The sequence below is a fragment of the Chelmon rostratus genome, chromosome 10 (assembly GCF_017976325.1).
Source record: "Chelmon rostratus isolate fCheRos1 chromosome 10, fCheRos1.pri, whole genome shotgun sequence".
NCBI lineage: Eukaryota > Metazoa > Chordata > Actinopteri > Chaetodontiformes > Chaetodontidae > Chelmon > Chelmon rostratus.
Genome location: NC_055667.1, coordinates 26666690 through 26693946, shown reverse-complemented (window position 1 = coordinate 26693946; position 27257 = coordinate 26666690). Strand labels below are relative to the sequence as shown.

Sequence of the window (27257 nt, the reverse complement as noted above, 5' to 3'; positions counted from 1 at the left end):
CGCTTGCGACGCCTCGGGCACGCGCCCGTTCATGCGCGCACACAGACTGCTGGAGCGTCTGTACTTCCGGAGACTGTGAAGCGAGCTGCTGAGCCGCGTGCAGGACATACGCACCTGCAGCACGTGACACACGAGGACAAAAATGAGCGCACAAACCTTAAAGTGTAATTATTGAACACGTTTCTGGAAGAGAGTTTAATTTTCAGCGTCTTTAAACTGGAAAAACTAATGTAACAGCAGTCACATGACATGTGACATGTAATGAAGCAACTTTAAATATGTCAAAACTCAAACATGTGAAAAACAGACCAGAGATCAGCCTGATGGAGCTCCAGTTTGTTCCTCTGCTGTGTTTTCACCATCTGCATGATTTAAAGTGTTGGATGTGTATTTCTGTAACATCAGAGCAAGAACTGACGGCATGTTCGTTTATCCAGACTTTTAGCTCGTCGTTTTCAGAGAAGATGAAAAATCCCTGAACACAACCTCCTGAGCAGCAAACACATGTAAACACATTAAACAGCTACTGCCAAAACACAGAGACCAGATCAGACAAACATCCGTCGGATTCTAACTTTAATGTATAAAAGTCTGACAGGAAGTTCACTCCACACAGCCAATAAAAAAATGCTCTAAAAATCTTTATTGTTCCAGAGAATATTCACAAACAACAGGTTTGACTCAAACTGATGTGAGCTGTCACTGCACTCATCAAACCTTTCATCAGCAGAGGAAACAAACCACAGAAGAAGAAAGATTTCCTTACAGACGTTTATAAAAAGGAAAAACTAAATATTCTGATGCTACAGAAAGAAAATAATGTACAACAAACCTGGCTTAAACTGCCCTGTTGAGACCCCGCCCCCAGACAGCACCGTGACCTTTGACCTTTCTCATGGTCAGCAGAGGGCGAGAGACACCAACAGACAGAGAGAGCTACATCTACCTTTAATAATCTCAAACTTTATTTCCATTTGAGGGTGAAAAGTTGTTGACTCCGCCCTCTTCCATCTCCATGACAACCAAGAGAGCAGAGCAGAGGAAAAAAGCTCTGATTGGTCGATAATGTACAAATATCCTACAAGTCTTTCATTTGTTTCCTGTGGAACAGAAGGCTGTCAGAGCCCCGCCTCTTCATCGACATGGTAACCAGCTGCAGGGCGAGACTGAACACAACTGTAACCAATGGCAGGCTTCAGCAGAACATCGGCTCCTCCTATTGGTCGGTTCTGAACTTCTTTGGCCCACCAGGTTTACTGAAGGTGAGAAAAGAGACCAACACTTAGTGATGAGATTTAAAGGGACGTGTCACTGATTTAATGATGGTTAAACAGTTTATTCAGTTTACAAAGAGTAGAATTATGTCACCAGTTACTCAGTTAAAAGCTCTGCCACAGAAATGTGATTAAATAATAATAATCATCATTTTAGTTTAGTTTTGATCATGTGACTGCATCACATACAGTTAATCTGTTAGTACAGCGCCGCAGTAACAGCAGAGATGACACTTTGTACAAGACATCAGTAAAATCATCTTCACAGCTCAGTTTGTTCAACATTCAGTGAGAATGAAAGAATCACGAACTGCATCGAAGAATCGATAAAGCCAAAGTCTTTTCTATCTGATCATCCCGTAATGTCGAAGCTTCTGCAGGACACCTGAACTGCATATCGAGAGCAGAGGACGTCAACGTCACACAGATCCTTCCTCTTCACACAGTATTTATTCATTCATAAAACACATGGGTGAGTCTGAGGGGGAGATGAAGTCATTTATATCCTCCACTGTTGCACTATTGGAACATATGAAGCTCATCTGTGTCACGGTATAGAACTCATCGTGTGTGTTAGTGTGTGTTAGTGTGTGTTAATGGACTTGTTCTTACAAATCAGGAGAAGCTCCTGCTCTCTTCACTGCTGCTTTGGCTTCTTTACTGTTTTCTACAGGAGACAGAAAACACATCATGAAAAACAACGTCATTTATAAAAATGTCATTAAGAGTATCATTATTCATGATTGATCAGCTGTTCAAACAACAGGAAACACTGAATACAACTTGCTACTTTTCACCGACATTTTATTTCAATGAGTTTCCAGTTTGTGTGGTCTGCCTCACTTTGTAAGCACTGGACCTGTGTGGCCGACCGGTGTCCTTCTGGTTCTTTATTGTTCTCACCTTGTAGCCACCGGACTTGCGTGGCCGGCCCGTAGCCCTTCTGGTTGCGAGCGGCGATGCGGAAGATGATGGCAGGCTTGGTGGTGTAGTCGATGTGGGCGTTGGCGAGGCTGGAGGCCTGGACCAGGCAGGACGGGTTGGGACCGCAGTAGACCCTCATGAAGGCCAGCTGGGCCGGACCAGGACCAGAACCTGAACCAGAGGCGGTGGCCTGGCTGGACTGGATGGCCAGGTACACAGAGTACTCTGTGATCTTCCCTGATGTGACCGCAGGAGGCTCCCAGGTCAGCTGAGCCCCGTCCAGGTTCTGTAGAAGCAGAATTAAAGAGTTTGCGTCTTGCACTTCTGGTTTGGTGCTAAACTGCATTTTGTTGTCTCAGAGCTTGAACTATGTGTGTCGACAGTGAAGTAGAATCAAATCTAATCGGCCACAGACTGAAGATCCACATCCGCTGATGCTGTTTGAGACACTTTCTGAATAATATTCTGACTGAAGGACTTCAGAACTACATTTGCCAGAAACCACCTGCCTGTTTACATGCACACATCAGACAAGTTAACATACGCTGCAGTAATCTGCTGGTGGTTTTTCCTCCACAGCATCTCTGATTTCATGTTACAGAAAAATAGCTTTAGAGAGGCTTACAGATTAGACTGATACCAGACCAGTACTCTATCAGTATCATCTGGGGCACAGAAAAAGCATTTTGAAGAACCTTTCAGCAAACGTGGCTGGATTATTTAAGTGTATTTTAGTCATATACTGCTTCCTTAGTAGTTTTTTTTCATGGTGTTGGATTATGTGCTGAATGGGTAGTCGGGATCATTAATCGTGAAACCACCAACATCTACAAGTGCAGGTCAGAAGTATCCTGGAGTAGTCTTCATCTAGTAGACTAGATGAAGGCCTTACAAACCACACAAAAGGCACTAAAAATCACTGTTGTGGATGAGGACTATACTGAAAAAAATAACATCTGATTTTTATTCCTGGTCAGAGGTCAGGAACAATGGGTGTTAACAAATTAATATTTAATCAATTAATTACCATCACATCTCTTGTGAATGGATTCCTCTGGTTTAACTTTAATGCACACACAACACTGCTGCAGTTGACGTCTCCATGACAATGAGACAACAATAGAGAAACCGGCCACATTAAAACCACATTCATCAGGGGAGAGGATCACTGTGAATGATGTCCAGCTACACGGAATATTCAACAGCACTAACATTTATCTCAAAATAGAAAACGTTTCACTTCATAATTTGTTGTAGCCTGTTCATAACACAAGGTGGCAGCAGGTCCTCAACTGCATCTGTTCAAGGGCCACCATGTTTCTGTGGGGGCTGGACTTTAAAAATAAAAATAATATTTAGGCCTTATTAGCCTCTTATTGTTTAAAGTTTTTTCTTTCTTATAAAATTAATGTTATTTTTATGAGTCTATGTCAGTGTGAACAGACAGATACTGAACTAGAATAGACCTCCGTGCTCCATACAAAACCCAGAGTTCAACTGTCAATGAATGAGCCCTTATTTGAACAAAAACTCCTCTTCTGGGACTCAATGTTTGGCCAATGAAGATAAACTCAAGTGACGCCTCTTGCTGGGAACAGACAAGCTTCGCAATTTTCAGTGAGTATCTGTTTCTGTAGAACGCCTGAACGATTCATTACAAGTTTTTAAAACACAAAACCCACACTTCAACTACCAATGAATGAGTCTTTATCTCAACAAAAACTCCTCTTCAGGATCCAGCAAGCAAATAAAAACACTCAGTTTGAGACTTAATACAACAGTTTACAACAGAACGACGAAAAATAAACCCGAGTGACGCACAGGCGAGCTTTGTGACTCTCCATGCTCGCCGTAGAACAGGTGAACTTTAAAATACAGACTTTTTGGCTCATTGCCAGGAGTTGGTAAACTGATCGACCATCACTCTCAGGACTGAGTGGACCTCTTCCAGAGAAACATTAGATGTGCACATTTTCCAAATTCATTAATATTCTGCGGGCTGGATGGTAATGTGGCGGGCTGGGTGTGACCCGCAGGCCACCAGTTGATATGGGTTGGGTCCAAATTGACTTGCCGTTCGGTCCAGACTTTGAAAAGGCCTGGTCTAAAGGATTATGCCATCACCAAGCTGAGCCACTGCAGAGCAGGTGCTGCAGCAGCGATTCTTTTCATGAAGCCAGCTCCCGCAGGACTGGGACCCATAGCTATAAACCTGAACATACAGAGTGACAACGGGACCCGAAGTGTTGAAGGACGCAGTGACATGTGGCTCCCTCTGCTGGTCTCTGATCTCTGTCACATCACAATACGGTGATGGTGGTTTCCATGGCTACCGGAATTAAACTAGTGAATTAAAAATGCACGATATCAGAGACACTGTGCTGGTGGTTCTGACAGGACTGGATGTTACTAACAGGAAGTGAGTCTCACCTTGCTGATCTTGATTGCACACGGCGCTCCGGGGAAACCAGGAAGACACGTTTTAAACGCAGACACATCCGAGAACGCTCCACGGCCACAGATATTAATCCCTGCAACCCGAAATTTATAGGCCGTCCCCGGCTGCAGCTCCACCTTCCTCATCTGACCGTAGTCTGGCATCACTCCTGAGTCATCCTGCAGTTAGACACATCATCAATAACCTGATCAATAGCCCTGACAACAATCATAGGGATGCAGAGACATGGTCAGCATCTCGAGAACAGGTGCGCTCATGGTCATGCCTACTGTTTCATGATTCAAAAAGCAAATGTCCCTTTTTGCTCATGTTTGTAGTTGTGTGTGTCCAGAACATGATGGTTTTATGTTGCTGGTCATCATTTTAACCATCGCTGAGGAGGCTTGTACAGTGTTTGACCCCAGCTGCATGAGTGTACACACAGAATTAAATTGACTTGATAAGCCCCTTTGTCACTGATAACCGATCCAACTGTTCAAGTCGGTATCTGATATCCGTATCAGATCAGTGCAGCCCCACTGCTGATCAGTGTCGCCATGGAAACAATCAGACACAGCTGAACAGTTGTGGACAAAAAAACGAAACAAAAAACATGGCTGATAATCTATTTGTGGTTTGTTGACAGGTTGTAGAGTGAGTGATGAGCAGTAGCGGTTTTACAGACATTGACCATGTCACAGTGAGGACTTCATCAGTCTGAAACTTTAATTAACTTCACTGTTAACTCATCTAAGACAGAGTCAAAGTCGGGCCCCAGGTCACGTGTTGTATATCTAGAAGCAACGTGAAAATGAAAAGTTTCAAGTTCTTACGTCAGCCATGTTGTCATCGTCGGGGACGTAATAATGTGTCACCACCATGTTGGTCACTTTGACGATTCCAACGTCGTACCACTGACTGTCCTTCATGGATGACTTGACCTGGACGCTCTGCTTCTACACACACACACACACACACACACACAGTTAGCATGCTGTTCATGTGTTGCTGCATCATACTGCCCCCTGCTGTTGCTCTGCAGTGTTCGTCTCTTACCCCTGCAGTTGCTGCGATGCCATTGGTCACCTCGGTGTGTGAAGTAGAAGCTTGAATCTTTGTCGGGCTGGTTGTCAGGGGAGGGGCAGGGCCAAACGTACTGGCCAATCGGGCCACAGCACTCGTCACTGCTGATGATGTCAGCTCATGTCCATTACTCTCTGCTGCCGGGTCATTCAGGCTGTCTGCTGGAGCAAGGCCCTCTGGGAAACAAAAACTCATCTTTAAGTTTTTAAAAACTTTTTTTGTGACTTTCAAAACCAGGTTTATGTTACAGGATTGTGTACCAGCAGGTCTACCTGTGGGCACGCTGCTGTGCTGTGGTTCTGGTTCTGCTGGTTCCGTTTCTGGCTGGTTGTGGGCATCCTGCAGCTGCTGCTGTTGTTGGACCAGAGCCGCCAGCTCCTGCTGGGTGAGAACGATGGGGATGGACTGATCCACCGACCCCTCTGCTCCACCGACAGACACAGAGACAAACATCAGCTGATCTGGAGCTTCATCGTCACTTCAAACATGGCAGCGAGCTGGAGCTCATCAACAAACTTCCACAATCTTAATGCAGCATTGCTGTTATATTGATCAGTACTTCTACTTCTCAAATTTCCACATCAGTGTCAGCTTCAGACTGGACCCTGATTGGCTCCAAACTGCTGTTACGTCATACATTCTAGCGATTTAAGGTGAAACTTTCCTCCGTCAGCAGATGAGGTGTGAAAACAAACTTTACAAAAAGGACTTTAAGGTTTCACATGATAGGCTGCCATCAGTGTTGAGGTCTGCAAGTGGACCAGTGCAGACCTGATGTCTCTATCTCTGTCTCTGGATCTTACCCATGTGTCCTGCCGCCTGCAGTACCGCCTGTATCGTCACCTGCTGAGCTGCCTCCTCTCCTGCTGTAGTAACAGCCAGCTGACCCGAGGTCAGTCCCGTCACCATCAGGGTCGTCGCCCCGGAGACCACCTCACCTCCGTCCCCTTCTGATGACATCAGCTCCTGAGGAAGACCACTGTCTGACTCCATCTGAGAGAGGGACAAGCTGGTTGGTCATCTGCCTGTGTGTGTATGTTACTGTGAGCCTGTGTGTGTAGGGGTGTCACTGTGTAAATGTGTGTGTCTATGTGTGACTGTGTGTGTATGTTTGTGTCTCAATGTGTGTGTGACTTTTGTGTGTACCTGCGCTGCTGCCTCGCTGCCCTCCACATGAACCTGTAACACTGCGGGTGCTGATGACATTGTGTGCTCTGATTGGCTGTCCATCTGCATAGGCTCCTCCCCCTCCACTGCTGCTGTCATCATGGCGACAGTGTGGGCCTCTGAAGACTCCGCCCTGCCCTCTCCAACCAATAGGGAGATCTGAACGCAGACAGACAGAGGGAATCATGGGACATCAGCAATGATAATGGTGTGTGTGTGTGTGTGTGTGTGTGTGTGAGAGAGTCACTTACAGGTATGGATGGTCCGGGGGTGGGTGTGGCCTGTGTAACGGTGGTAACAGCTCTCGTCTGACTGGCTGTTGGGGAGGAGGCAGGATCAGAGGAGGAGGAGGGGTCCGTGGAGTCTCCCTGCAGATTGTCTCCACCCTGCTGAGCTGGAGACACAGAGGACAGGAAGTGATGTCACTTCCTGCTGAAGGCACCAGGAGAGCACAACCTCCTTATGTCACACACAGTGTTCAAAACACTCTTAGCTAGGGATGAGCAATCGTTTGCATTTCATTTCGTCCAATCATGGCCATTCGATCTCCAGGGGGAGGGGCCAGTAGGAGGGGGAGTTAGGTCACAGCATGGACGACATGGAGTCAATAAATGTTAGAAGAGAAACGGAGAGCAGAGAATCCCGGTGTCAGATCAGAACTGTTGCAGACTTCAGGATTTTAAATTCGTAAATCTAAACGCTGAGCATTGCTGTTGTGGTTCTTGTCTCATTGTGGATCTGTTACCTGAATGTTACCTCAGTGTGGTCATCATTTTGTGCCACAGCAGAACATTTCAAGAACAATGCACCGTTGTTCCAGGACATTTGGTTATTTTCCATGACTATTTCATGACAGAAACACTGAAATAAAGAATGAATGGAGCTGGTCTGAGCACCACAGCATGAGCCCAGAGAGTCTGCACAAAAGACATAAATGGTCTACTTCCAAAACTACCCTATATCCTCAAATAATGGCTGGGATGCATGGCCAACACTAACAGGCTGTGGAGACAAAAACCAAGGGTGCACGAACTCCTGGTGCGAGCTAAATATAATGCACATTTACATATTCTTTATTCAATATTCAACAATAAATAAATATATACATTTACTTGTAACAATAAATAAATATACTTATCAAACAGAGGGAATCAGAAATCAAGATGTGCTTCTCTCTATGGCTGAGGTAAATAAAGGTCAATACTTTTATTGACCTTTATTTATTTATTGCACCATATACTCTGCACCATAATTCACCATATCCCCTGTGGAGAAGCAGCTGTTGATGCAGTCAGTTCAACATTTAAGACAGCTGATGCAGTACGCAGTGTCATAGTGTTGAGACCCAGATGCACTAATGCACCGGCACACCTTCACCTGCTGTTCAAACGCCCCTATCTGGAAACAAATTTAAATGCGTTAACTAAAGATGATTCACTACACTCTGAAACAGCTCGATGGGAGAACGAGTCAGGATGTTTACAGTCGAATTAAATGTGTGACAAGGCTCATTAGAAATCTGGCTTCAGGTCAGCGCTTCACCACCTTTGTCTCCATGTGGTAAAAATGTTGGTATGTTACGTGTCCTCACAGGGTTGCTCTCAGGAATACAGATTGTTGTATAAAGCTGGTGTATGAATATTTTAAGGTGTTGAAATGAGGCTCCAGGTGTGTCAGCAGTTTACCTGTTGCTGTGGTAGCTGTGTTGGTGGTTCCTGTCTCATGGGTCTCACACGGTGGATTGGAACACACCTGGAGGCAGAAACACTCAGAGTTCAGTCTCTCCACAGGATCAGTGTGATTGATGAGGGCTGTAATCAATCAAAGCATGTTATCTGTGGCTCTACTTTGGTTCTGATGCAGCTGCTTTTCTCTGTCACACACAGACTGCAGCCCTGAACTTCACCAGCAGGAGCAGTACGGGAGAACACATTAGTCCCAGTCCGGTGGACCAGACTTCAAACCAACCGACACTTGTGTCAAGCCAAACTCATTGATCATCAGTGTACACCTGTCTGCAGTCAGGTGTTCCCTCACCTGTCTCAGACCTCCAGCTCCAGCTGTGGTAGCAGTGTTGGTGGTTCCTGTCTCATGGGTCTCGCATGGAGGATTGGAACACACCTGGAGGCAGAAACACTCAGAGTTCAATCTCTCCACAGGATCAGTGTGATTGATGAGGGCTGTAATCAATCAAAGCATGTTATCTGTGGCTCTACTTTGGTTCTGATGCAGCTGCTTTTCTCTGTCACACACAGACTGCAGCCCTGAACTTCACCAGCAGGAGCAGAATGGGAGAACACATTAGTCCCGGTCAGGTGGACCAGACTTCAAACGGACACAGGTGTCAGGCCAAACTCACTGATCATCACTGTACACCTGTCTGCAGTCAGGTGTTCCCTCACCTGTCTAAGTCCTCCAGCTCCAGCTGTGGTAGCAGTGTTGGTGGTTCCTGTCTCATGGGTCTCACATGGTGGATTGGAGCAGATGTTCCCTCCGTTCAGACTGCCAGGAGTAGACTGATGAGCTGAAGGCTGGTTGAAGCTCACCTGACGAGGAGAGAAGAAGACATGAAGGTCAGGATCCAGTGAACCGCCACACATCTGCTACCTGACGGAGCAGCTCTCAGTCAGAGTGACAGACAGTACATCCAGGTAACTGCCACTGTTCTCTGGAAGTGAGCCAATCTATTCTGGATGATAAAATAGATTTACTGTCACTCTAAGTATTTGGTCGCTTATCTAATTCATGTTAGCCAACAACGCCTTGTTATCTAGCAATCAATGGTAGTCCTATTACTGTATCTGACAGGATAGTTAACAATGTTAGCTAACTCACAATTATTTTTTCCTCTAATCCCTGCGGTATGTTTTGACTGCCTGTTGTTTCGTGGTGTACTTTCAATTGGTGCTTGCTGCCTTTTTTCACAGTTAATGCATTTTAATGTATTTTTATGTTTTATTGATGGATTAGAGCCAAATGTGGCGCAACTGTAGACAAATACCATTTATCTAGATTCTTTCAATTACACCATGTTTTTATTACTATTATCAATATTTCTCCAATTATTATTATTACTATTCATTTTTTACCACAGGATAAGACTCCCCTCGTCCTCATCTCTTGTTGTTTATTTACTGCCGCTGCTTGACAGGAAGTGGACCCTGACAGAACCAGACCCACGCCTCAGTCAGCTCACCTGCAGCACTTGGCTCGTGCCGGCGGAGGACACAGTGGCTGTATTGGTGGTGCCGGTGTCGTGAGTCTCACAGGGCGGGTTGGAGCATGCTCTGTCGTCGCCACCCATGGTTGCTGTGGCAACGGTGGCAGTGTTGGTTGTTCCCGTGTCATGCATCTCACAGGGTGGGTTGGAGCAGACCAGCGTCACTGCAGCATCATCAACACACCTGATTATTCTCTGAGTCTACAGAGGTGAATATTTCATCTACAAAAGCTTTCTGCAGTATCACGAGTATCCTGCCCTATCCTGTGCAGTGACTGGAACTAATACATGTATCTACAGTTGTAATAGTAGCAATAGTTGTAGCAGTAGTATGGTCTCTGTACCTGTAACAGCTGCACTGTCTCCAGACTCTCCCCCTGCAGTAGTAGTAGTAGAAGTACTTGATGTACTTCCAGGTTCTTCTGAAGTAGGAGAAGCCATGAAGGTGACTGGCAGATCCTGGACCAGCGGCTGAGCCTCTGCACCGCTCGGAGTCGTGATCAGAGTCACCTGCAGACACAAAACTACAGTATTACTACAGTAATACACTACAGTGCTATAATACTGTATAAAGACACAAACTACAGTATTACCACAGTATTAGACAGTACAGAGCCATCAGTCTTGTTACCTGTTTGGGTCCTGCTGCTGCTGCGGTTGCTGTGGTAACCTGATTGGCCAGAGTGGCGATAGTTGCCAGGGTGGTGATGGGTGTTGCCAGGGAGGCACTGGCAGCAGTGATGGCTCCTCCTGCCACTGTGGTGGAGACACTTCCGGTTACTGTACCCAGACTGGACATACCTACAGAGACACAAACACACCTGTCAGAGACTGATGGAACACACAGACAACTGTTGCTTTAAGCTGGCTCAGTGCAGGTGTGTTACAGCTGAGGGACTTCTGAACAGTATTTACCTGTGGTTGCCTTGACGACCAGTGTGGTAACAGTGGGTTTGGTGCCGACAGCTCCCGGTGAAACCAGTCTAACTCCACTCATCGGGACGGTCCTGAGGATCGTACCAGGGGTGCCGTGTGCTCCTTTCAACACCACCTGAACACATGACCACATGTTTGGATGTTAAACGAACACCATGCAAAGATTTCACCACCTCAAGAGATCTTAGCTCTCAGACCTTTACCCAGGGTCTCTGACCTTAATTAGCTTGCTAGGTCTATGACTTTTTAACAAGCATCGTTATGCATATGTGAAAGCTTTATAAATTCTCTGACTCCTGGAACCAACAATCAGCAGCCATGTTCTCCTCTGAGCAGCTGCCTGCACTCTGAAAAATAAAATAATTGATGCCCACAAAGCAGGAGGCGACTGTAAGGAGACAACAGGTAGTTGTTTTCTCACATTGTAATGTAATTAAGAAATGTAAGTTAACAGGAACAGTGGAGGTCAAGTTGAGATCTGGAAGACCAAGAAATCTTCTGCTCACAAGATCGTTAGAAAGGAAATCAAACCTCTGTTTGACTGTGACGACCCTCAAGACGATTCAGCAGACAGAGGTGATGCTCTGTTCTACTGTACAGCAAGAGTCATCAGAAGAAAACCTTTGATCATCCTCAACACAAAATTCAGAAGTTTGCAAAGGAACATCTGAACAAGCCATTTTGGAAACAAGTCAAGAACTTATTGTTAGAGGGGAGTAGGATTCAATTAAATACCAACAAATTCTGCAAACGAGCATCAGAGCATCTGCAAAAAAAAAAAACCCAAAACTTTTGTCATTTTAAAACTGCAAAAGAGGGAAATAAAAAAAGGTGTTTCAATACCGAAGAAGTGAATCAGGTCATCTTTTACTCGTTAAACAGAAATTTTGAGCAGGTCTACCCAAACATTTCCACATGGTTTTTCATGGTTTTGATGCCTTCAGTATTGATCTACAGTGTAGAAATAATAAACATGGCATAAAAAGTAAAGAAAACTGTGTTTGGTAGATTATTACATTGTAGTAACGATGCTTCTTCGCAATAAATCTTGGACCGTTGGAGAGCCTGTTTATTTCCCTTTTAAATGGTATCACATTTGTAAGGAACGTGCATTTGTGGGATGAGCAGTTGAGCTGAGTACGTGGGCTCTGCCCATGAAAAAATGTGCCAAATCTTCCTTATCAATGGCAAACAGCTTATTTTGCTGTTGCTATTGACTCTGGTTTTGAGCTTCTGGTACACTCAGATGGAGACCTTTCCTCACTGGAAAAACAAGGCTTCTCATCATTTGAGGCAGTCTCAATGCAGAGAGATATCATCTAGATGAGATTCTGCAGCCAGTGGCAATCCCATATCTCCACAGTCTGGAACCAAACTCCATCCTCCAAGATGATAGCGCTCGCCACCACAGAGCGGGGTTTATCAGAGACTACCTCCAGAATTTGGGAGTGGAGAGGATGGAACGGCCTGCCAGCAGTCCTGACCTCAACCCCACTGAACCCTTGTGGGATCAGCTTGGGCGTGCTGTTTGTGTCAGAGTGACAAACACACCACGCTGGCGACTTGCGACAAATGCTGGCTGAAGAATGTGATGCCATCGCACAGCAGTGTGTGACCAGGCTGGTAAGCAGCATGAGGAGGAGGTGCTGGGCTGTTGATGGTTCTTCCACACGCTACTGAGGCTCCTGTTTGTTAAATTAATAAATGGTTAAATTGCCAATATGTATTGTTTCTTCAGACTTCAATCATCCAATCTACCAAAACAAGAGTCAACAGCAGAACAAGCTGTCTGGCATTGGCAGAGAAGATTTGGCAAATTTTTCATGGGCGCAACCCACATACTCAGCTCTGCTGCTCATCCTATAAAAGCATGTTTATTACAAATGTGGCACCATTTAAAAGTGAAATAAACAGGCTTTCCAACGGTATAAGATTTATTGAGATGAAGCACTGTTACAACAACGAAATAATCTACCAAACATAAATTTCCTTACTGTTAGTGCTGTGTTTAAATGGTGACTGGAGAAGCAGACTTCCAGTTTAATCCATCAGATTCAGAAAGCCGACTGTTGAGTACATGTTAACACAGTGTGGTTCATTCAGCAGGACATGAAATCTGTTGTGTGGCTGAGTGCTGCTCAGAGGTTCACTGCAATATTTTTTTAATTTAATGACATGAAATACAGACTACAGGCATCATTTATGACTGTTGTCTACACATAAAACAGGGCCCGAAAGCGGCACACGGCACAGGTTGTGATCTACGAAAAACAAACTTGTGCACACCCGTACATAAACTCTGCCATGTGTATAAACATTCTGGAGACGGGTTGAGGAGTTGAACTGAGGCCAGATTGTATAATGATGCCTCTCACACATTTATTGTCACTTCATTTGAATGTTGGTGACACAAACACGTCATCATAAAATTTAAACCAGCGGTGCTGTTTGTACCGTCACAGTCGGTCTACCATTCCTACCACTCTTCGACTGAACCAAAAACTCCCCAAAGATGGGCTGATGATTCTCATCTATTGGGTATCAGTGTTGAGTATCATGATTCTAAGCTTGGTCTTGGTACCAAAGTCCATACCTTGGTATCGGGACCACACTGAGGTGGAATGTGCTTTATAAAGGCATGTGTATGTGTGTATGTGTGTGTGTGTGTGTGTGTGTGTGTGTATGTGTGTGTATTACCTGTGTGAGGCCCTGCTGACCAGCTGCAGTGATTTTGGGGACGGTGGTGAAGATTTTGCTGGCACTTCCTGGTGTCACCATCTTGGTGGTCAGGATTGTAATTGGACTGTTGGCACCTGTAGGGGAGGAGCTTCACTCAGTCAGTCATCCAGTTTAAATAAAAAGCAGCTCAGGTACTTAGGTGTGTGTGTTTCCTTTACCTGAGCCCCCCTGCAGGGCAGACACTGGGATCGTCTTTATGATCGTGGTACCAGGTTTGGAGGTTGCCGGGGCGACACCCAGAATGGTGGATTTGGTCGATGCGGATCCGGCTTGCGCGGTGCTGAGAAGGGTGGTCTGTTTACCGTCAGCTGATGTCACCAACTTCAAGATGGTTCCTGCTGGGAGAGCACCCTTTGCCTGATGCACAGAGGGGGTGGGGTGTTAATGCACTTCTCCTCACTAAGTCTCAATAACCAGCACCTGGAGGATCTGGGTGGCTGGGCTGATCCCAGCCTGACCAGTAACCACTCTCAACTGGTATGGGCTAAACCGCTGACACCACCTTCCCCAGCTTACCAAGTGATGCCTTCAAGAGTGTCTGCATGGACTAGAAGGTTTATAACGTTCCATTTTCTTCCAACATGGCATCAAAAAGGCTTCAATCATTTTATTTTAATACACAAGAACAATTCATACACAAATGCACATGAACTCCTTTTTGAGAATGAATTAGTTTTCATCAAGTTTACCTGATGACGTCCAATAAACAGAGCGCTGTAATGTCCAAAAACAAAACTTCACTGAATGCCTACATGTGTTTATGTTGACGAAACTTACAAGTTATATTCATTAAAGATAGATTTAATAAAAAAAGACTGATATGATGTTCATATTTTTACAATAATTCTGACAGAAAGCTGATAGTATTACGTTATCAAGATTTGGTAATTCAAGTGCATATGGCACATGAAGGATTCTCATTTGTATGTTTCTGAGTCGAAGGTGGGCCGTGGACATGTGGGTGGAGACAGACATGGGGACTAAATGAAGACAAAGGTATGTAAAGCTATGAAAGTACCAAAATGAAACCCCAAAACATCCAAGCCATTTTAAGGCGTGAAGGGATTTTTGGTCATGGAAAAAACTTCTAAATATGTGTTTTTAGGGGTTTAATCAATTCCAGGAAGGGAACCTTAAAACTACAACTGAAAACTGTTGCAATCACTTATTGTTGGTTAATGTACAAAACATCACATATGCATGGTAAAGTTGTGTTTTTGATGTGTTTCTGATTCATGGTTATTGATGCAGCTGTTTCTCTCTAAAAATAAAACTTTGAATGTGTCAACTGTTATTTTTTTATGAGGCAAAGTGGAAAAAATATATATTACAATCATGGAAATAAGAAACAGATTTCATTCAGTGACCAGCAGGTGGCAGTACTCACCAGAGCGCTGCCTCCTCCCACACTGAGTGGACTGTTAACGAGGGTGATGGTCTTTGTGACGCCGCCCACAACTGTGGTGACCACCTGAGCCTGCTGCGAGACGGTCACCGTGCCAGACTTATGGACCGTGATGATTGGTCGACTGGGGATCCCGGGGGTGGAGACTACAGAGGCTCCGCCCACCTGAGCAGCAGCAGTCTTCAGCATTCGAGTAGCCGGGTTAGTCACCTGAGACACACAAGGAGAGAAGACATGTTTACACTGTAACATGACTGATGGATGGGAAACCTCAGCCTGGGACAATGCATGCAACCACCTGATGCTGGCAAGGACAGAACTCCAAATCCTCAGCCCTCGGTTGTTTCCCGTTACTTGTTATTGATGAAAGTCAGACTCCAAAAGCTCAGTTCACACAAATAGTGTAGAAGGGTAGCATAATTCACACTGAAAATGACTGGGTACTTGTTCAGTGATATCCAAACATGTCCAAAGCCATGTCTTGACATTTAATGTTCTGTTTTCCAAAACCGTGTCTTCAGCATGTGCAGACGTATCATTGATTCACCTCCTGATCTTAAATCCATTAGTGTTAGAAATATTACAATATACAGTCATACTTTTCCTGTGATGTCGGGGTTAATGCTATAGATTACTTAGTAGCTGCGTTTCCATTGCCCCTAGAAATGCGCAAATCCTAAATATCGCAATAAAAAAACGGTAATGGAAACACCTAAATTTCAAAAATCCTCTCAAATATCGCAAAAACATTTTTACGCTGTCATGAGGTGGTTTTTCAGATGTGTCGATATTTAGGTGTATCGCAAAAGTGTAATGGAAACACTTTTTTCGCATTTACACGTCTCCGAGGTCAGCCGACCCCCCGTTTCGTGCCAGCCGCATGCAGTCAGATATAACGTCTTGTCAATTTTGTAGTGTTTGTTTGTTTTCTGGATCTCAATAAGTAGCAGACAAAAACACTCCAGCTGTTCCAGCTGTCACGCTGGCTGATCTGTTAAAGACAATCTGACAGCTGTGATCTCGTCCTGTGCGCACTCTGCAAAATCTAATCATTCCGTTTTCATTAATCGTGAGATGAACTTGTGATGAGTGTGTGCACCTCAGCTATTTGGAGACATGCGTGCACGCCGTTAACTTTAATATTTACACATAATTGCTGATAGAAAATATGTTCAAAGGACACTTCAGTAATTCACAGTCCTGCATTCTGCTGCTGCTCCGCCGGCGCGAGCTGACGCTGTCAGAGCGAGCATCGCGTAATAACAAAGTGATAAATAATAAGCCATTAAAATCAGTGATCACTCTAAGTCAACAGATCATTTCTTTATTTCACCTTCAGCATGTGCTTTTTAATTATAGGGCTTTGTGTTAATTTTTACCGACGCACAGCACGCACACACATCTCGCGGGACGTCCGAGAACTTACAAGAATTTCGGCTGGTTCGCAAAACACTGTTCAATGGAAACACCTGCAAGTCGCATTCGAACTTTGCCAAAATTTCAGAAATATCGCTTTTATTTTGCGAACAACTGTAATGGAAACACAGCTAGTGTTAGGTCATAAATAGGATCTCCCATAAATCTAATAATGACATGGAGTTGCTATAAGGATTTCACTTCCTTTCGCTTCCTCACAGCCTTTCAACTGCTGCCTTAACTCCTCAGATTGATGCTGAAGTTTTCATTCACTAAGTGGACTCCTGTGTTTCTACACCTTCCCCTTATTCACTGCTTCAGCAATAGTTCTCATTCAGCCATGAATCTGTCGCTGTATTCATGGCTTCATTCATGTATTTATGAGTTATTCATTGCTCCCTCATTTGTATGCTGAGTAGTTGTTAGCTGTGTGTGTAATTAGTAGTTTACCAAACCTGTCACTTATGAAGACCAATATTTGATTTTTGCTCATGCTTGATTGTGCTCTGTTTTCTCTGAGTGTCTGCTAAACGTAGTATCACAGTTGCATACTGTGCGTACCATCGTAACTGGAGCTGCCACTTTGACAGGTAGACTGCTTGATCCTGGACTCACAGCCACTGTTTTTACAATTGTTGCTCCTGCAGGGACATTCAGCATCGTCGCTGTGGACGGAGGGATCTTCTGAGTCGCTGCGGCCGCCGCAGCCAATGCCGCCATACCGCTCATCTGAGGACTGTTTCCTATTGGCTGAGAGCAGACAGGAAATGGGAGCAAGGTGTGATCAAGGAGGAAAGTTTTGAGAGTCAAAAAATCATTCTTGTCAGAAACAGTAGTTTCACAAAAAAATATTGATACAAAGTCAATTTACTGGAAATCTTCCAGAGCTTTCAAACATATTTTGTTGTTCTGTTGCTCAGAGATTGTTTTCATACAGTATTGACTTTCAGTCACATGACAACATCTGGTTGTGTAACTCCACATAACTGAACTGACTTTCTGACAACTGAGAGAACTCCATCCACTGAGGAAGGCCACAGCACAAAGCTGAAAGCTCCAGAAAAGTGGAGCCAACCCTACTACAGCAGTTAACCCATTTAAAAACTTATTTTATCATTGAAATTATAAAACAATAATGATAAATATGGGCTGCATTTTAAAAAATGCATTGCATGCAAAAGCATTTTGTGGAAAAGTCAGACTATATAAGTATAGTCCATTTACTATTTCTTCATAGCATGTAATTATCACTTACTGCTATTGGACCATTGGTTTTGGCCATGATGGCACAATAAATTTGTATTTGTCAAAAGCCAAATTGGCCTTGCCCTAAAAATTACTTAATTCCAGGCCTATAAGATAAGTTAGAATAAACTTTATTAATCCCACGCCGGGGAAATTAAATAAAAGAGTGTAAAGTTTTGTTCTTGAACGTTCATTTCTAACATTTTTTTAATCAAACGTAGCATACCCGCATTATCTGATCTGCTACTGAAAGGAGAAATATTACTGGGACAGTGAAGAAAATTCCAGATGATCATTTCTTATGAAGGAATCTACATTATAGACGCGACCACTGACCATACACAGTCCAGCCATTTACCACGTTTTCACCTCATCTTGTTGTCAAACTATTTCCATGGACAACAGCTGACATGAAGAAAACTGGGCGATCTCCATGACAACTGAGGAAACTTAACTTGTTAATGAAGACCATTATGTGGTACAAAGCTCCAGAAAAAGCAAGTGGACTTTGAGTAAAGTTATAAGAATCATAAAGTCTCTTTACCGTTCCCTGACCAGCCTGAGCAGGTACCACCATACGAACACCTGCAGGAAGTGCCGTCATGGCAACTGGGGATTTGGTCGTTGCTTGTCTCACTGTGACAATAGATGCTCCGCCTGCTGCGCCAGGAGCTGCTGCCACCTTCAGGACAGCTACAGAAATACAGAAGACAGGTGAGGAACATTCAGATCTACCTGCCCTATCACCTGTAGATCTACCTGTCCAAGCGTGTAAACATACCTGGAGCTTTGGCGGCAGCAGCCAATGGGCTTCCAGGTACGGAGGCAGCGGGGGAGGGGACCAGTGTGATGCCGGACAGTGGGACAGTTGGGTTAGCCAGTGTCATGGTAATGGGGGGACTCTTGGGAGAGCTTGCTCCAGGTGTGGTGGTGCGGACTGGGTTGGGGACGGGGCCAGAGGTAGATGAGGCGGCTGCAGGTGTCGCAGGAATATCATACTTCTGTAGCTGCAGCAGGTAAGTGTCAGCGGTCTGTGAAGGCCCCCAGCTCACCTCCAGAGACGATGTATTGGCCCGGACCAACTGCACCCGAGAGGGAGCGGAGGGACGCTCTAAGGAAAGACAGGTGAGACGAGGTCAGACAGAGGTGAGATGAAGTCAAACAGACAGGTGGAATGGGGTTAGGCAGACACACCAGGTCAGACAGACAGGGGAGAAGGTCAGACAGACAGGGGAGAAGGTCAGACAGACAGGTGGGATGGGGCCACAGACAGGTGAGACAGTGTCAGACAGACACACCAGGTCAGACAGACAGGTAACACTGGGTCAGAAAGACAGGTGACAGGCGCACTTGTCAAAACAGGAGTTACAAAAAGCAGAAAAAGAAAAAACAGGCTGTTTCAACTGGACATAACATCTGCATGCTCTACACGGCAGCCGTCCTCCTCACCTGTCTCCAGGTACCAGAGGTCCTTGCAGCACACCTGGTTGTTCCAGGCCTTCCTGTATCCGTCTCTGCCACTCCAGATGTAGAGCCTGGAGTTGATGGCCACACTGCAGTGACCTGCTCGTGCTCTGGGGACATTCTCCTCGAGACTGTCCATCATGACTGTCTCCCAGCACATGGTGTCTGCACAGACAGACAGGTGGTCAGACAGGTGGTCATGCTGTATTATCATCATCCTGATGTCGTCCCTCTTTGAACATTAAGTGTGTGTGTGAATACATATTAATCATGTCGTGGGCATCCCACAACATGAATCAACATCATCTGTGGATGAGTAACAGGCCATTCACGCATACTGAGAAGATGGGACGGAGACATGTTGCTATACAGTATGAATGAGACCTGGTGTTTCAGGCCGGTGCCACCTGCTGGGCTGCAGCCGGAGACTACATGTATGAATACAGATATATTTTTATGTATATCGACTTTGTGTCTGTGTGCGTGAGTGTCAGCGTGAGCCTAAAGTATCCGAACTTTTCGTCCCACATTTGGTACATTAGTCCACTGGTGCATGAAAAAGTAGAGGCTTTTTTCACACATCAAGGCTAAAGAAACGTAAGTCATGGAAAACAAGCGTGCATCCACAGACAGACATGGCAGGTGGTCTGTGTCTATGTTTGTGTACATGTACCCAGGTTGAGGCAGGCCAGAGTGTTGGTGCACTTCCACTCCTTCTCATGAGTCGCCACTTTGACGTCATCCATCACCAGAGGAACCCAGCCTCCAAACACATACATCCTGACGGAGAGGCAGACGAGTGGAGTCAGAGAGAGAGACAGCCAAGTGGAATCACAGACAGAGAGAGAGAGAGATGGAGTCAGAGAGAGAGAAAGAGAAAGAAAGAGAGAGAGAATAAGAGAGATGGAGTTAAAGAGAGAGAGAGAGGGAGACAGGTGGAGCCACAGGGAGGGACAGCCGGGTCGAGTGTAGTATTTGTGTGTAGTATTACTTGTTATTGATGGTGGTAGCAGAGTGTAGGCTGCGGGGGAGGGGAGCGGTTCCATTGAGGGCCGGCTTGCTCCACGTCAGAGAGTCTGTGACATCATCAGAACAGGAACCAATCAGTAGTGAGCACAGGTCAGCTTAGTTTCACACGTGACGGACGGCAGACACGGAAAGATTCTTGTTTATGTCATCAGACGACTGAAGGTGTCGGACAATATAACACTGGATCCTTTTAATCAGAAGTTACACTTTTAATGAGACGCTGGCAGACGTGAGACGTCCATATTGGTTTAGTTGTATTATTTAGCTTATTTAGGAAGTCAGGTAAATCGGAGCTTTCAGAAATTACTTTGCACGTCTCACCTGTGTTGAGCCTGTCTCACCTATGTCAAGCATCCACAGGTCTCCCAGTCTGCAGCCACTCATCCCTCCATAAATGATCAGTCTGTTGGCTCCACGGCCACTTGTCACCACAGCAGTGTGACTCTCTCTGGGTGGCGGCGGCTGACCTGACGTCAGCGGGATCTCCCAGCCGACCACACTGGAGCCCGGCCGCAGCTCCAAACAGTACAGGTCGTTCAGATACCTGACAACACGTCAAATGCTGAAACTGAGAAATTTAATTGTTCTTTGAAAAGCCAGCAACCCGTTTCTAAAAACTTGGGACAGTGGCGACAAAAGGCTCGAAAAGTTGTGAAATGCTGAAGAAAACAGCTGGAGGAACATCTCACAATGAATGAGGTTGCCCGGCAACAGGTGAGTAACATGACTGGCTATAAAAAGAGCCTCCCAGAGGGGCGGAGTCTTTCTGAAGTAAAGATGAGGAGGGCTTCACCGCTCTGTGACAGACTGTGCTGGGAAATACTGCAACGATTTAAGAAAAATGTTTCTCAACTCAAACTGCAAAGAATTTGTGGATTTCGTTGTCTACAGAACAAAATGTCATTGGAAGATTCATCTGAAGAAATCTCTGCACACGACACACAAGACTGAAAACCACCACTGGCTGGTCCTGATCTTCAGGCCTCAGACGGTTTCTGTAGTGGACGTCACTGCATGAGCTCAGGATCACTTCCAAAAACCATCGTCTGTGAACACAGTTCATCACTGCAGCCACAAATGAAGCTGAAACTTGACCATGCCATCAGTGCACGTGGCTGACCTGCAGATCTGTGAAGGCTCCAATAATGCTAAACCATATATTCCGGTTTTGGAGCAACATGCTGCCGAGTACCCGACGTCTTTTTGAGCAAGATGATGTCAAACCACATTCTGCTCGTATTCCAACATCACGGCTCCGCAGTCAAAGAGTCCAGCTACTAAACTGACCTGTCTGCAGTCCGACTCACCCACTGAAAATGTTTGGAGCTTTATGAAATGCAAAACATGACAAAGGAAACACCGAACTGTTGAGCTGCTGAAATTGTACATAAAGTCTGAATGAGAAAATGTTTCACTTTCAGAAGCAGTTGGTCTACTCAGTTCTCAAACGCTTACAGTGTTGTTAAGAGAAGAGGTGATGCAGCAGAGAACTTAACATCAGCCTGACCCAAATGTACAGAAATATGCTGCTGCATCAAATTCTAAATGATGATACCATTTTCAAAAACAATAGAGTTTCAGTGTTTAGAAATCATCACATTCTGTTTGTATTTATGTTTTACAAAGTCTACAAACTTTTTTGGAAACAGGGTTGTAAGTAATTATCACTTATTACTATCGAACCGTTGGTTTTGGCTGTGAAGCCCCAATAAATTTGTCAAAAGTAAAAAAACATTGTTGTGGATCAGACAGGTGTTGCCTGAAGACAGTCTGGCGTTTTCTACCTGGGGATGTTGTTCTTGGGGTCTTCACTGTCATTAGCCAATCCTCCAAATAGGTAACAGCAACTACCAATCAGAGAGAAACTGTGTCCAAGGCGGGGGCAGGGGGGCGGACCGTTCTTTGGAGCCTTGGCCTTCAGACGTTTCCACTCCCAACGACTTGCCTGGAGACGATAACAAACAGTTAACTACAGACTGCAGGGTTTGGCAGACAGGGTCTACTTCAGCAGGCTGTCCCCCAGGTAAACTGTGATCCATTAGAGGAGTGGCAGAGCCTCATTAAGACAGTTGAACATGATGCATCTGGAAATTTTTCAGCTTGACTGTCTCACAGCAGCTCGTTAGGACAGTTAAATGTGCAGTTTCTGCTTTAACAACTCACTACGCTTACAGCATGAAAGAGAGGCAGAGAGAGACACAGATACATCTCGAATCCATCACTGTCTGGTTTGGATCAACCATCAAACAGGACAAAACAGACTACATCAGTCGGGACTGATACACCTCCAGAGTCAGGAACTGCAAACCCATCACACCCTGGACACACCCTGTTCCACCTTCTGCCCTCTGGGAAGCGCTACAGAGCTCTGTACATCAAATTTGATACTTTTTCCTTATTTTCATTATCAAGTGGGTTTTATTATAAATGATATTTCAGTTTCGTTTTTGATGTTTGTATGTCCATTCTGTCTTTTCAATGTAAAGCATGCACTCTGTGCATGTGTCGTCCTGTATGAAAGGTGCTATACAAAAAAAGTTTATTATTATTATTACTATTGTTATATGAAAAAAACAGAGTTACACAAGGGCTCCTGCTGCTGCTGACGCATCTTTAAATCATCTTTAAAAACAAGTCACCTGTGTGAAGATTATATTGATCACAAAACTATAAAGGAAACGAAAGAGCACACATCCTCAAAAAAAACTTAGTTTAGACGTTCAGTTTTTAAATTACATTATGAATTTGTCATTTAAAGACAGATTTCTAAAGTTTACTGAGTGGTTAAAATAATGTTCTTTTGATTTTTGTTTTACTTCATCAGTAAGACCTCTCCCTGCTGTGTCAGGACAAAATTCCATACTGAGTACACTAAAACTAAATACTACTTGGGGTGCACAGTATTTCCAGTGAATATTTTAGTAAGAAAACACTGGATACTACGACGGCACAAATATCCCATGATGCAAGTTTGTCTGTTGATTGCTTCTCTTCTATACCATATCTTCGTAATGCAAATCAAGATGTACTGTATGATCATCATTATCATCACGATAACTGCTAGATAAGGGATTATTGTAAATGCTGGGAGAGGTGATGTCAGTTGGCATGGGTTACCATGATGATGCGTCTCCAAGGGGGCTCTCGGAAAGCACTGTGCACTGACCAATATGTTTGAGAGGATACATACTACTATTAATTTACACAAAAGTATGTTAAACGTGGTGAGTATGTAGTGCATAGTGCGAGGCCAGTGCATCATCGGTGTCCTGAGGCCCCGCCCTTGCGGTGACATCACTGACCTGCAGCTCGTATAGGTCGCTGCTGTATTTGCCATACTCCACCATCCCTCCAAACACCAGCAGCCTTGTTCCATCACACACAAAGCCGTAGGCGGCACAGCCAGGGGGGACATCACCTCGTACTGCAGGGATGAACCACTGGTTGGTAGCTGCAGAGGGAGACACCAGAGATCATGAGGACCTGTTACAGGTACAGTTCATTTGCCCAGACACAGGTGTTTTACATTCTGCTTCCTCCCTGCCGCCCTTCCTTGCAACCGAAAAATTGTTCACGGGCCATCATGTAGGATGTTTAGGTCACTTACATGCATCATGAGTACAAGGAGGCTCCCGCAGGAGCTCAAACAGGTAAACTGCAGGTGTATCCTAGGAGGGCCTTTATTACCGCACAGAATTACTCCTTACATCAGAATCTGATCATTGATTGGTCAGATGATGTGATGTGAAACAGAGCAACTGGCTGCGGAAACAGCTCTGCTGTGGAATTAATAATGCTGAATGACTGTAATACTGTAGATTAGACAAAATAGCTGTGGGAACAGGAATGTCAGCATGTTGGTGCTGACATTTCGGCTCTATAGTCATTCATTCCGTATATATGAGTTTGCCAAACATAACTTCGACCGTAGGTCCCAGGCTGGACTGTTTCAATGCCTCCAATGTTATTTTCTGATCCCATGTTATTTCCTGTTTCCATAACTTCTGTTACAGCAGCTAGAGGCGTGTCTATGTGACGTCGGCAATGTTTTCAGTAAAAACGCGCCATTTCTCTTTCTGCTGGAGCTGCCCCGTTAGCTACACAGCTAACGCTGTTAGCATGCGGAGCTGCGGCTAACTGCGGCTTAACTTCAACGAGCAGAAGCTAACCTAGGCTAGCTGGACAAATCTCCAGGCTGTCCCACACTGGATTCCTAACGAACACCATCTGTGCCAATCACATTTACAACATACAATCAAAACATAAAATATTACAGCTCTTTAGCAAGGTTTGATAATGGTGATGGTTTGCTTTCAGTTAGCATTAACAGAAGCCAACGGAGCACAGTTAGCATCCCTTCATACAGCTGCATGATGTCAACGACAATGCGTTCATCATATATATTTAAACAGACTAGGTAAATTACCTGTGTTGTAGACGTGCAGCTCGTCCACGATCCCCTCGTTTCCTCCGCCGAATACCACCATGAGTTCCTTAATAGTCACGGCTCGGTGTCCGTGCCGCGGCCGCGGCACCGGGCCGGTCCACCCCAGGACGCGCTTCCAGCGAGGCTGCAGCACCACAGGAGACGCGGATTCCGTTGCCATGACGCTGCTGTCAGGGTTCGCGTCTCCCGGTCCTCGTCGAAGGAAAAAAAATGCAGATTCAGTGACGAGTCGTGTTGAAAAGTTTAATAATTGTCTCTGGCTCGAGTATAGCGGCTCAAGATTAGCATTAGCCGGCTAACTAGCCGGCTAATGTGACAGTAGCTCGGTATGTAGCTAACTAGCTAGCCTTTTCTCACAGGGACTCTATTCCCGTCAGAAAATGATTATTTCTGTGAAGGGTTATCAACTATCTACCACAGATTCAGTAACGTTTATTTAAAAGAGTGAATAAACACCCTCCTCTGGTGATACAGTCTGTGATTCGGAAATGTAACGTTAGCTAGCCCAGAGACTACAGTAGACACACCGCCATTTTAGCCTGGTAAACGCTATGTAAAGTCTGTAGAAAGCTGCCAGTAGCTTCTCAGGCTAACAGAAACAAGCAGCGAGAGAAGTGCATATCCAGCTGCGGATGACTGCGATGCACGGCTACGCCATGCATCGGTGTGAAGGGATATTAGGGCGCTAAAAGCTGATGTTAAATATGCAGAGCAGAGGTCTATACGCCGGGATGGGAGCCGCCATCTTGCTGCTAACAGCAACCAAACAAAACAGCGGCTGGAAATGGTACAGGCCAGGTGGCTAAATGCTAAAAGACAGCTGATCCACCACAGGCTGTCAGTGAGCACAGCTTCATACAGCGACTCATGATAGACGATTTCATTCTAAATAAATATTCAATACTGAAAATGTCAGCAAGTTCAACTAGCTAGCACCAGGCACACTGTCCAGAAACATCTTATTTGTTATGTCAAGATAGCCGTCAGTACTGATATCTATTTTATATATCAAATAGATTTGTAATATTAGAGTTTATCTGACAGGCCGAGTTAACTTGGTGGAAGATTTATGTTCAATGAGAATCCAAGAGGACACAAGTATTTATTCAACTGGATTAACAATACTGGTGACTTATTAAAGATCTATTAAAAAGTCTGCTTCAAAACTAATATTTCCACTTGTGTCAGTTTAAACTAATTATATTTGGGCTTTGAGACTGTTTCTGGACATTTAAGACGAAACAATTTACCACATTACTATAAAATAAGCGTCATTAATCGACCACAGAAGAAATGAATTAGTCGTATCAAAATACATTTTAAAATTAAACGTCAATTGAAGAATAAAAGTGCGTCTAATGGTGCATGGTGTTCATCACAAATTTCCAGTGACATAACATGAACATGTGTTTACACACACACACACACAATGACTGAAATATTGCACAGCTTAGGTTGTTTCGTTTAGCGGATGGGCTGTGAAGGCTGTGAGAGGTTCCGTATCCCCGACGGTCGGCAGGTAAACACAGGTGACCAACACACCTGGGTCAAGTTTCAGGGCCAGCAAGCAGTAAGCCGACACAGGATATAACAGAAAGCAACATTTTATTTTCTCAACAATTCTTTGGTTAAATGCAGTTTAATGAATTCTTCACATACAGGCACTCCGGTGATTCTGCCATGACCCATCAGCTACTTAAAGGCTATGCTATGCTATGGCTAACTAGCTCCCTGGGTGGCTAGTTAATGCTAATCTCACAACATTAGCCTTTGACAATTAATGACCACTACGGCTAGGCTAACGCTAGTCACTATAAATCTGTGCCGGTGTTGTTAACAGCCCGAGTACCTGCTGAATGGATAAACCTTAAACCAAAACCGTACGTTTGACCTCAAATAGTTTTGTTTCCCAATATTAACGTGGTTTTACAAAGAGTGTGTACTTTCACAGCATCCTAGATTAGCTCCTCAAAAGGCTAGTGAGCGTTTCAGATTAGCAAGCACTGCCGACTCGTTAGCTCCGATTTGCGGCTAATTATTGGGAAAGGAACAATCAAAACGAACTATATCTTCTGTATTGAAGACAGTCACATACTACGACTAACAATCAGTCTTAACAGTCGGCTCAAATTGGTTAGTACGATTGGTTTGACTTGGGTTTTGTTTAAAAAGTAGAAATGCTAATGTTTAATTAGCATTGACGAGGCTATAGTTCCCTTCCCTCAAAAAACATGGCGGCGCGGTACCGTTAACCGCTACAATACGTAGCAAAATAACGAATAAGCTTTTATCTCTCATACAATACTTACTCGTGAATAGCTGTAAGGTATAGTAAAAGCGTGGGAATTGCTGCTACACTAAGACGATTAAGTCCGGATGGTTAAAACTTTAAGACAAAAACAAAACATAGTACATCTTCTCATGCCGCTCAGGAAGTCGCCATTTTCTCTAAACCTTAGTGAGAGCAGAGC

At 44.6% G+C, this 27257-nt stretch overlaps 1 protein-coding gene across 1 annotated transcript; it reads right to left on the bottom strand.

Annotated features, from left to right (window-relative positions):
* Positions 1-628: 628 nt before the first annotated feature.
* On the bottom strand, positions 629-27251 carry LOC121612295 (host cell factor 1-like). Its single transcript, XM_041945089.1, has 31 exons — positions 27096-27251; positions 24766-24978; positions 23642-23790; positions 22124-22284; positions 20681-20883; positions 20302-20386; positions 19984-20090; positions 19296-19475; positions 18628-18957; positions 18391-18539; positions 17163-17351; positions 15168-15395; positions 13939-14137; positions 13739-13854; positions 11021-11156; positions 10737-10906; positions 10450-10615; positions 10082-10269; positions 9288-9431; positions 8923-9006; positions 8571-8637; positions 7137-7279; positions 6865-7044; positions 6522-6711; positions 5991-6140; positions 5692-5894; positions 5469-5591; positions 4629-4814; positions 2178-2484; positions 1887-1941; positions 629-1256 (listed from the first exon to the last, which is right to left on the bottom strand). The coding sequence occupies exons 2-31, from the start codon at positions 24944-24946 to the stop codon at positions 1217-1219; spliced, it is 4809 nt and encodes a 1602-aa protein (XP_041801023.1). The 5' UTR covers positions 24947-24978; positions 27096-27251; the 3' UTR covers positions 629-1216.
* Between the last annotated feature and the right edge of the window lie 6 nt (positions 27252-27257).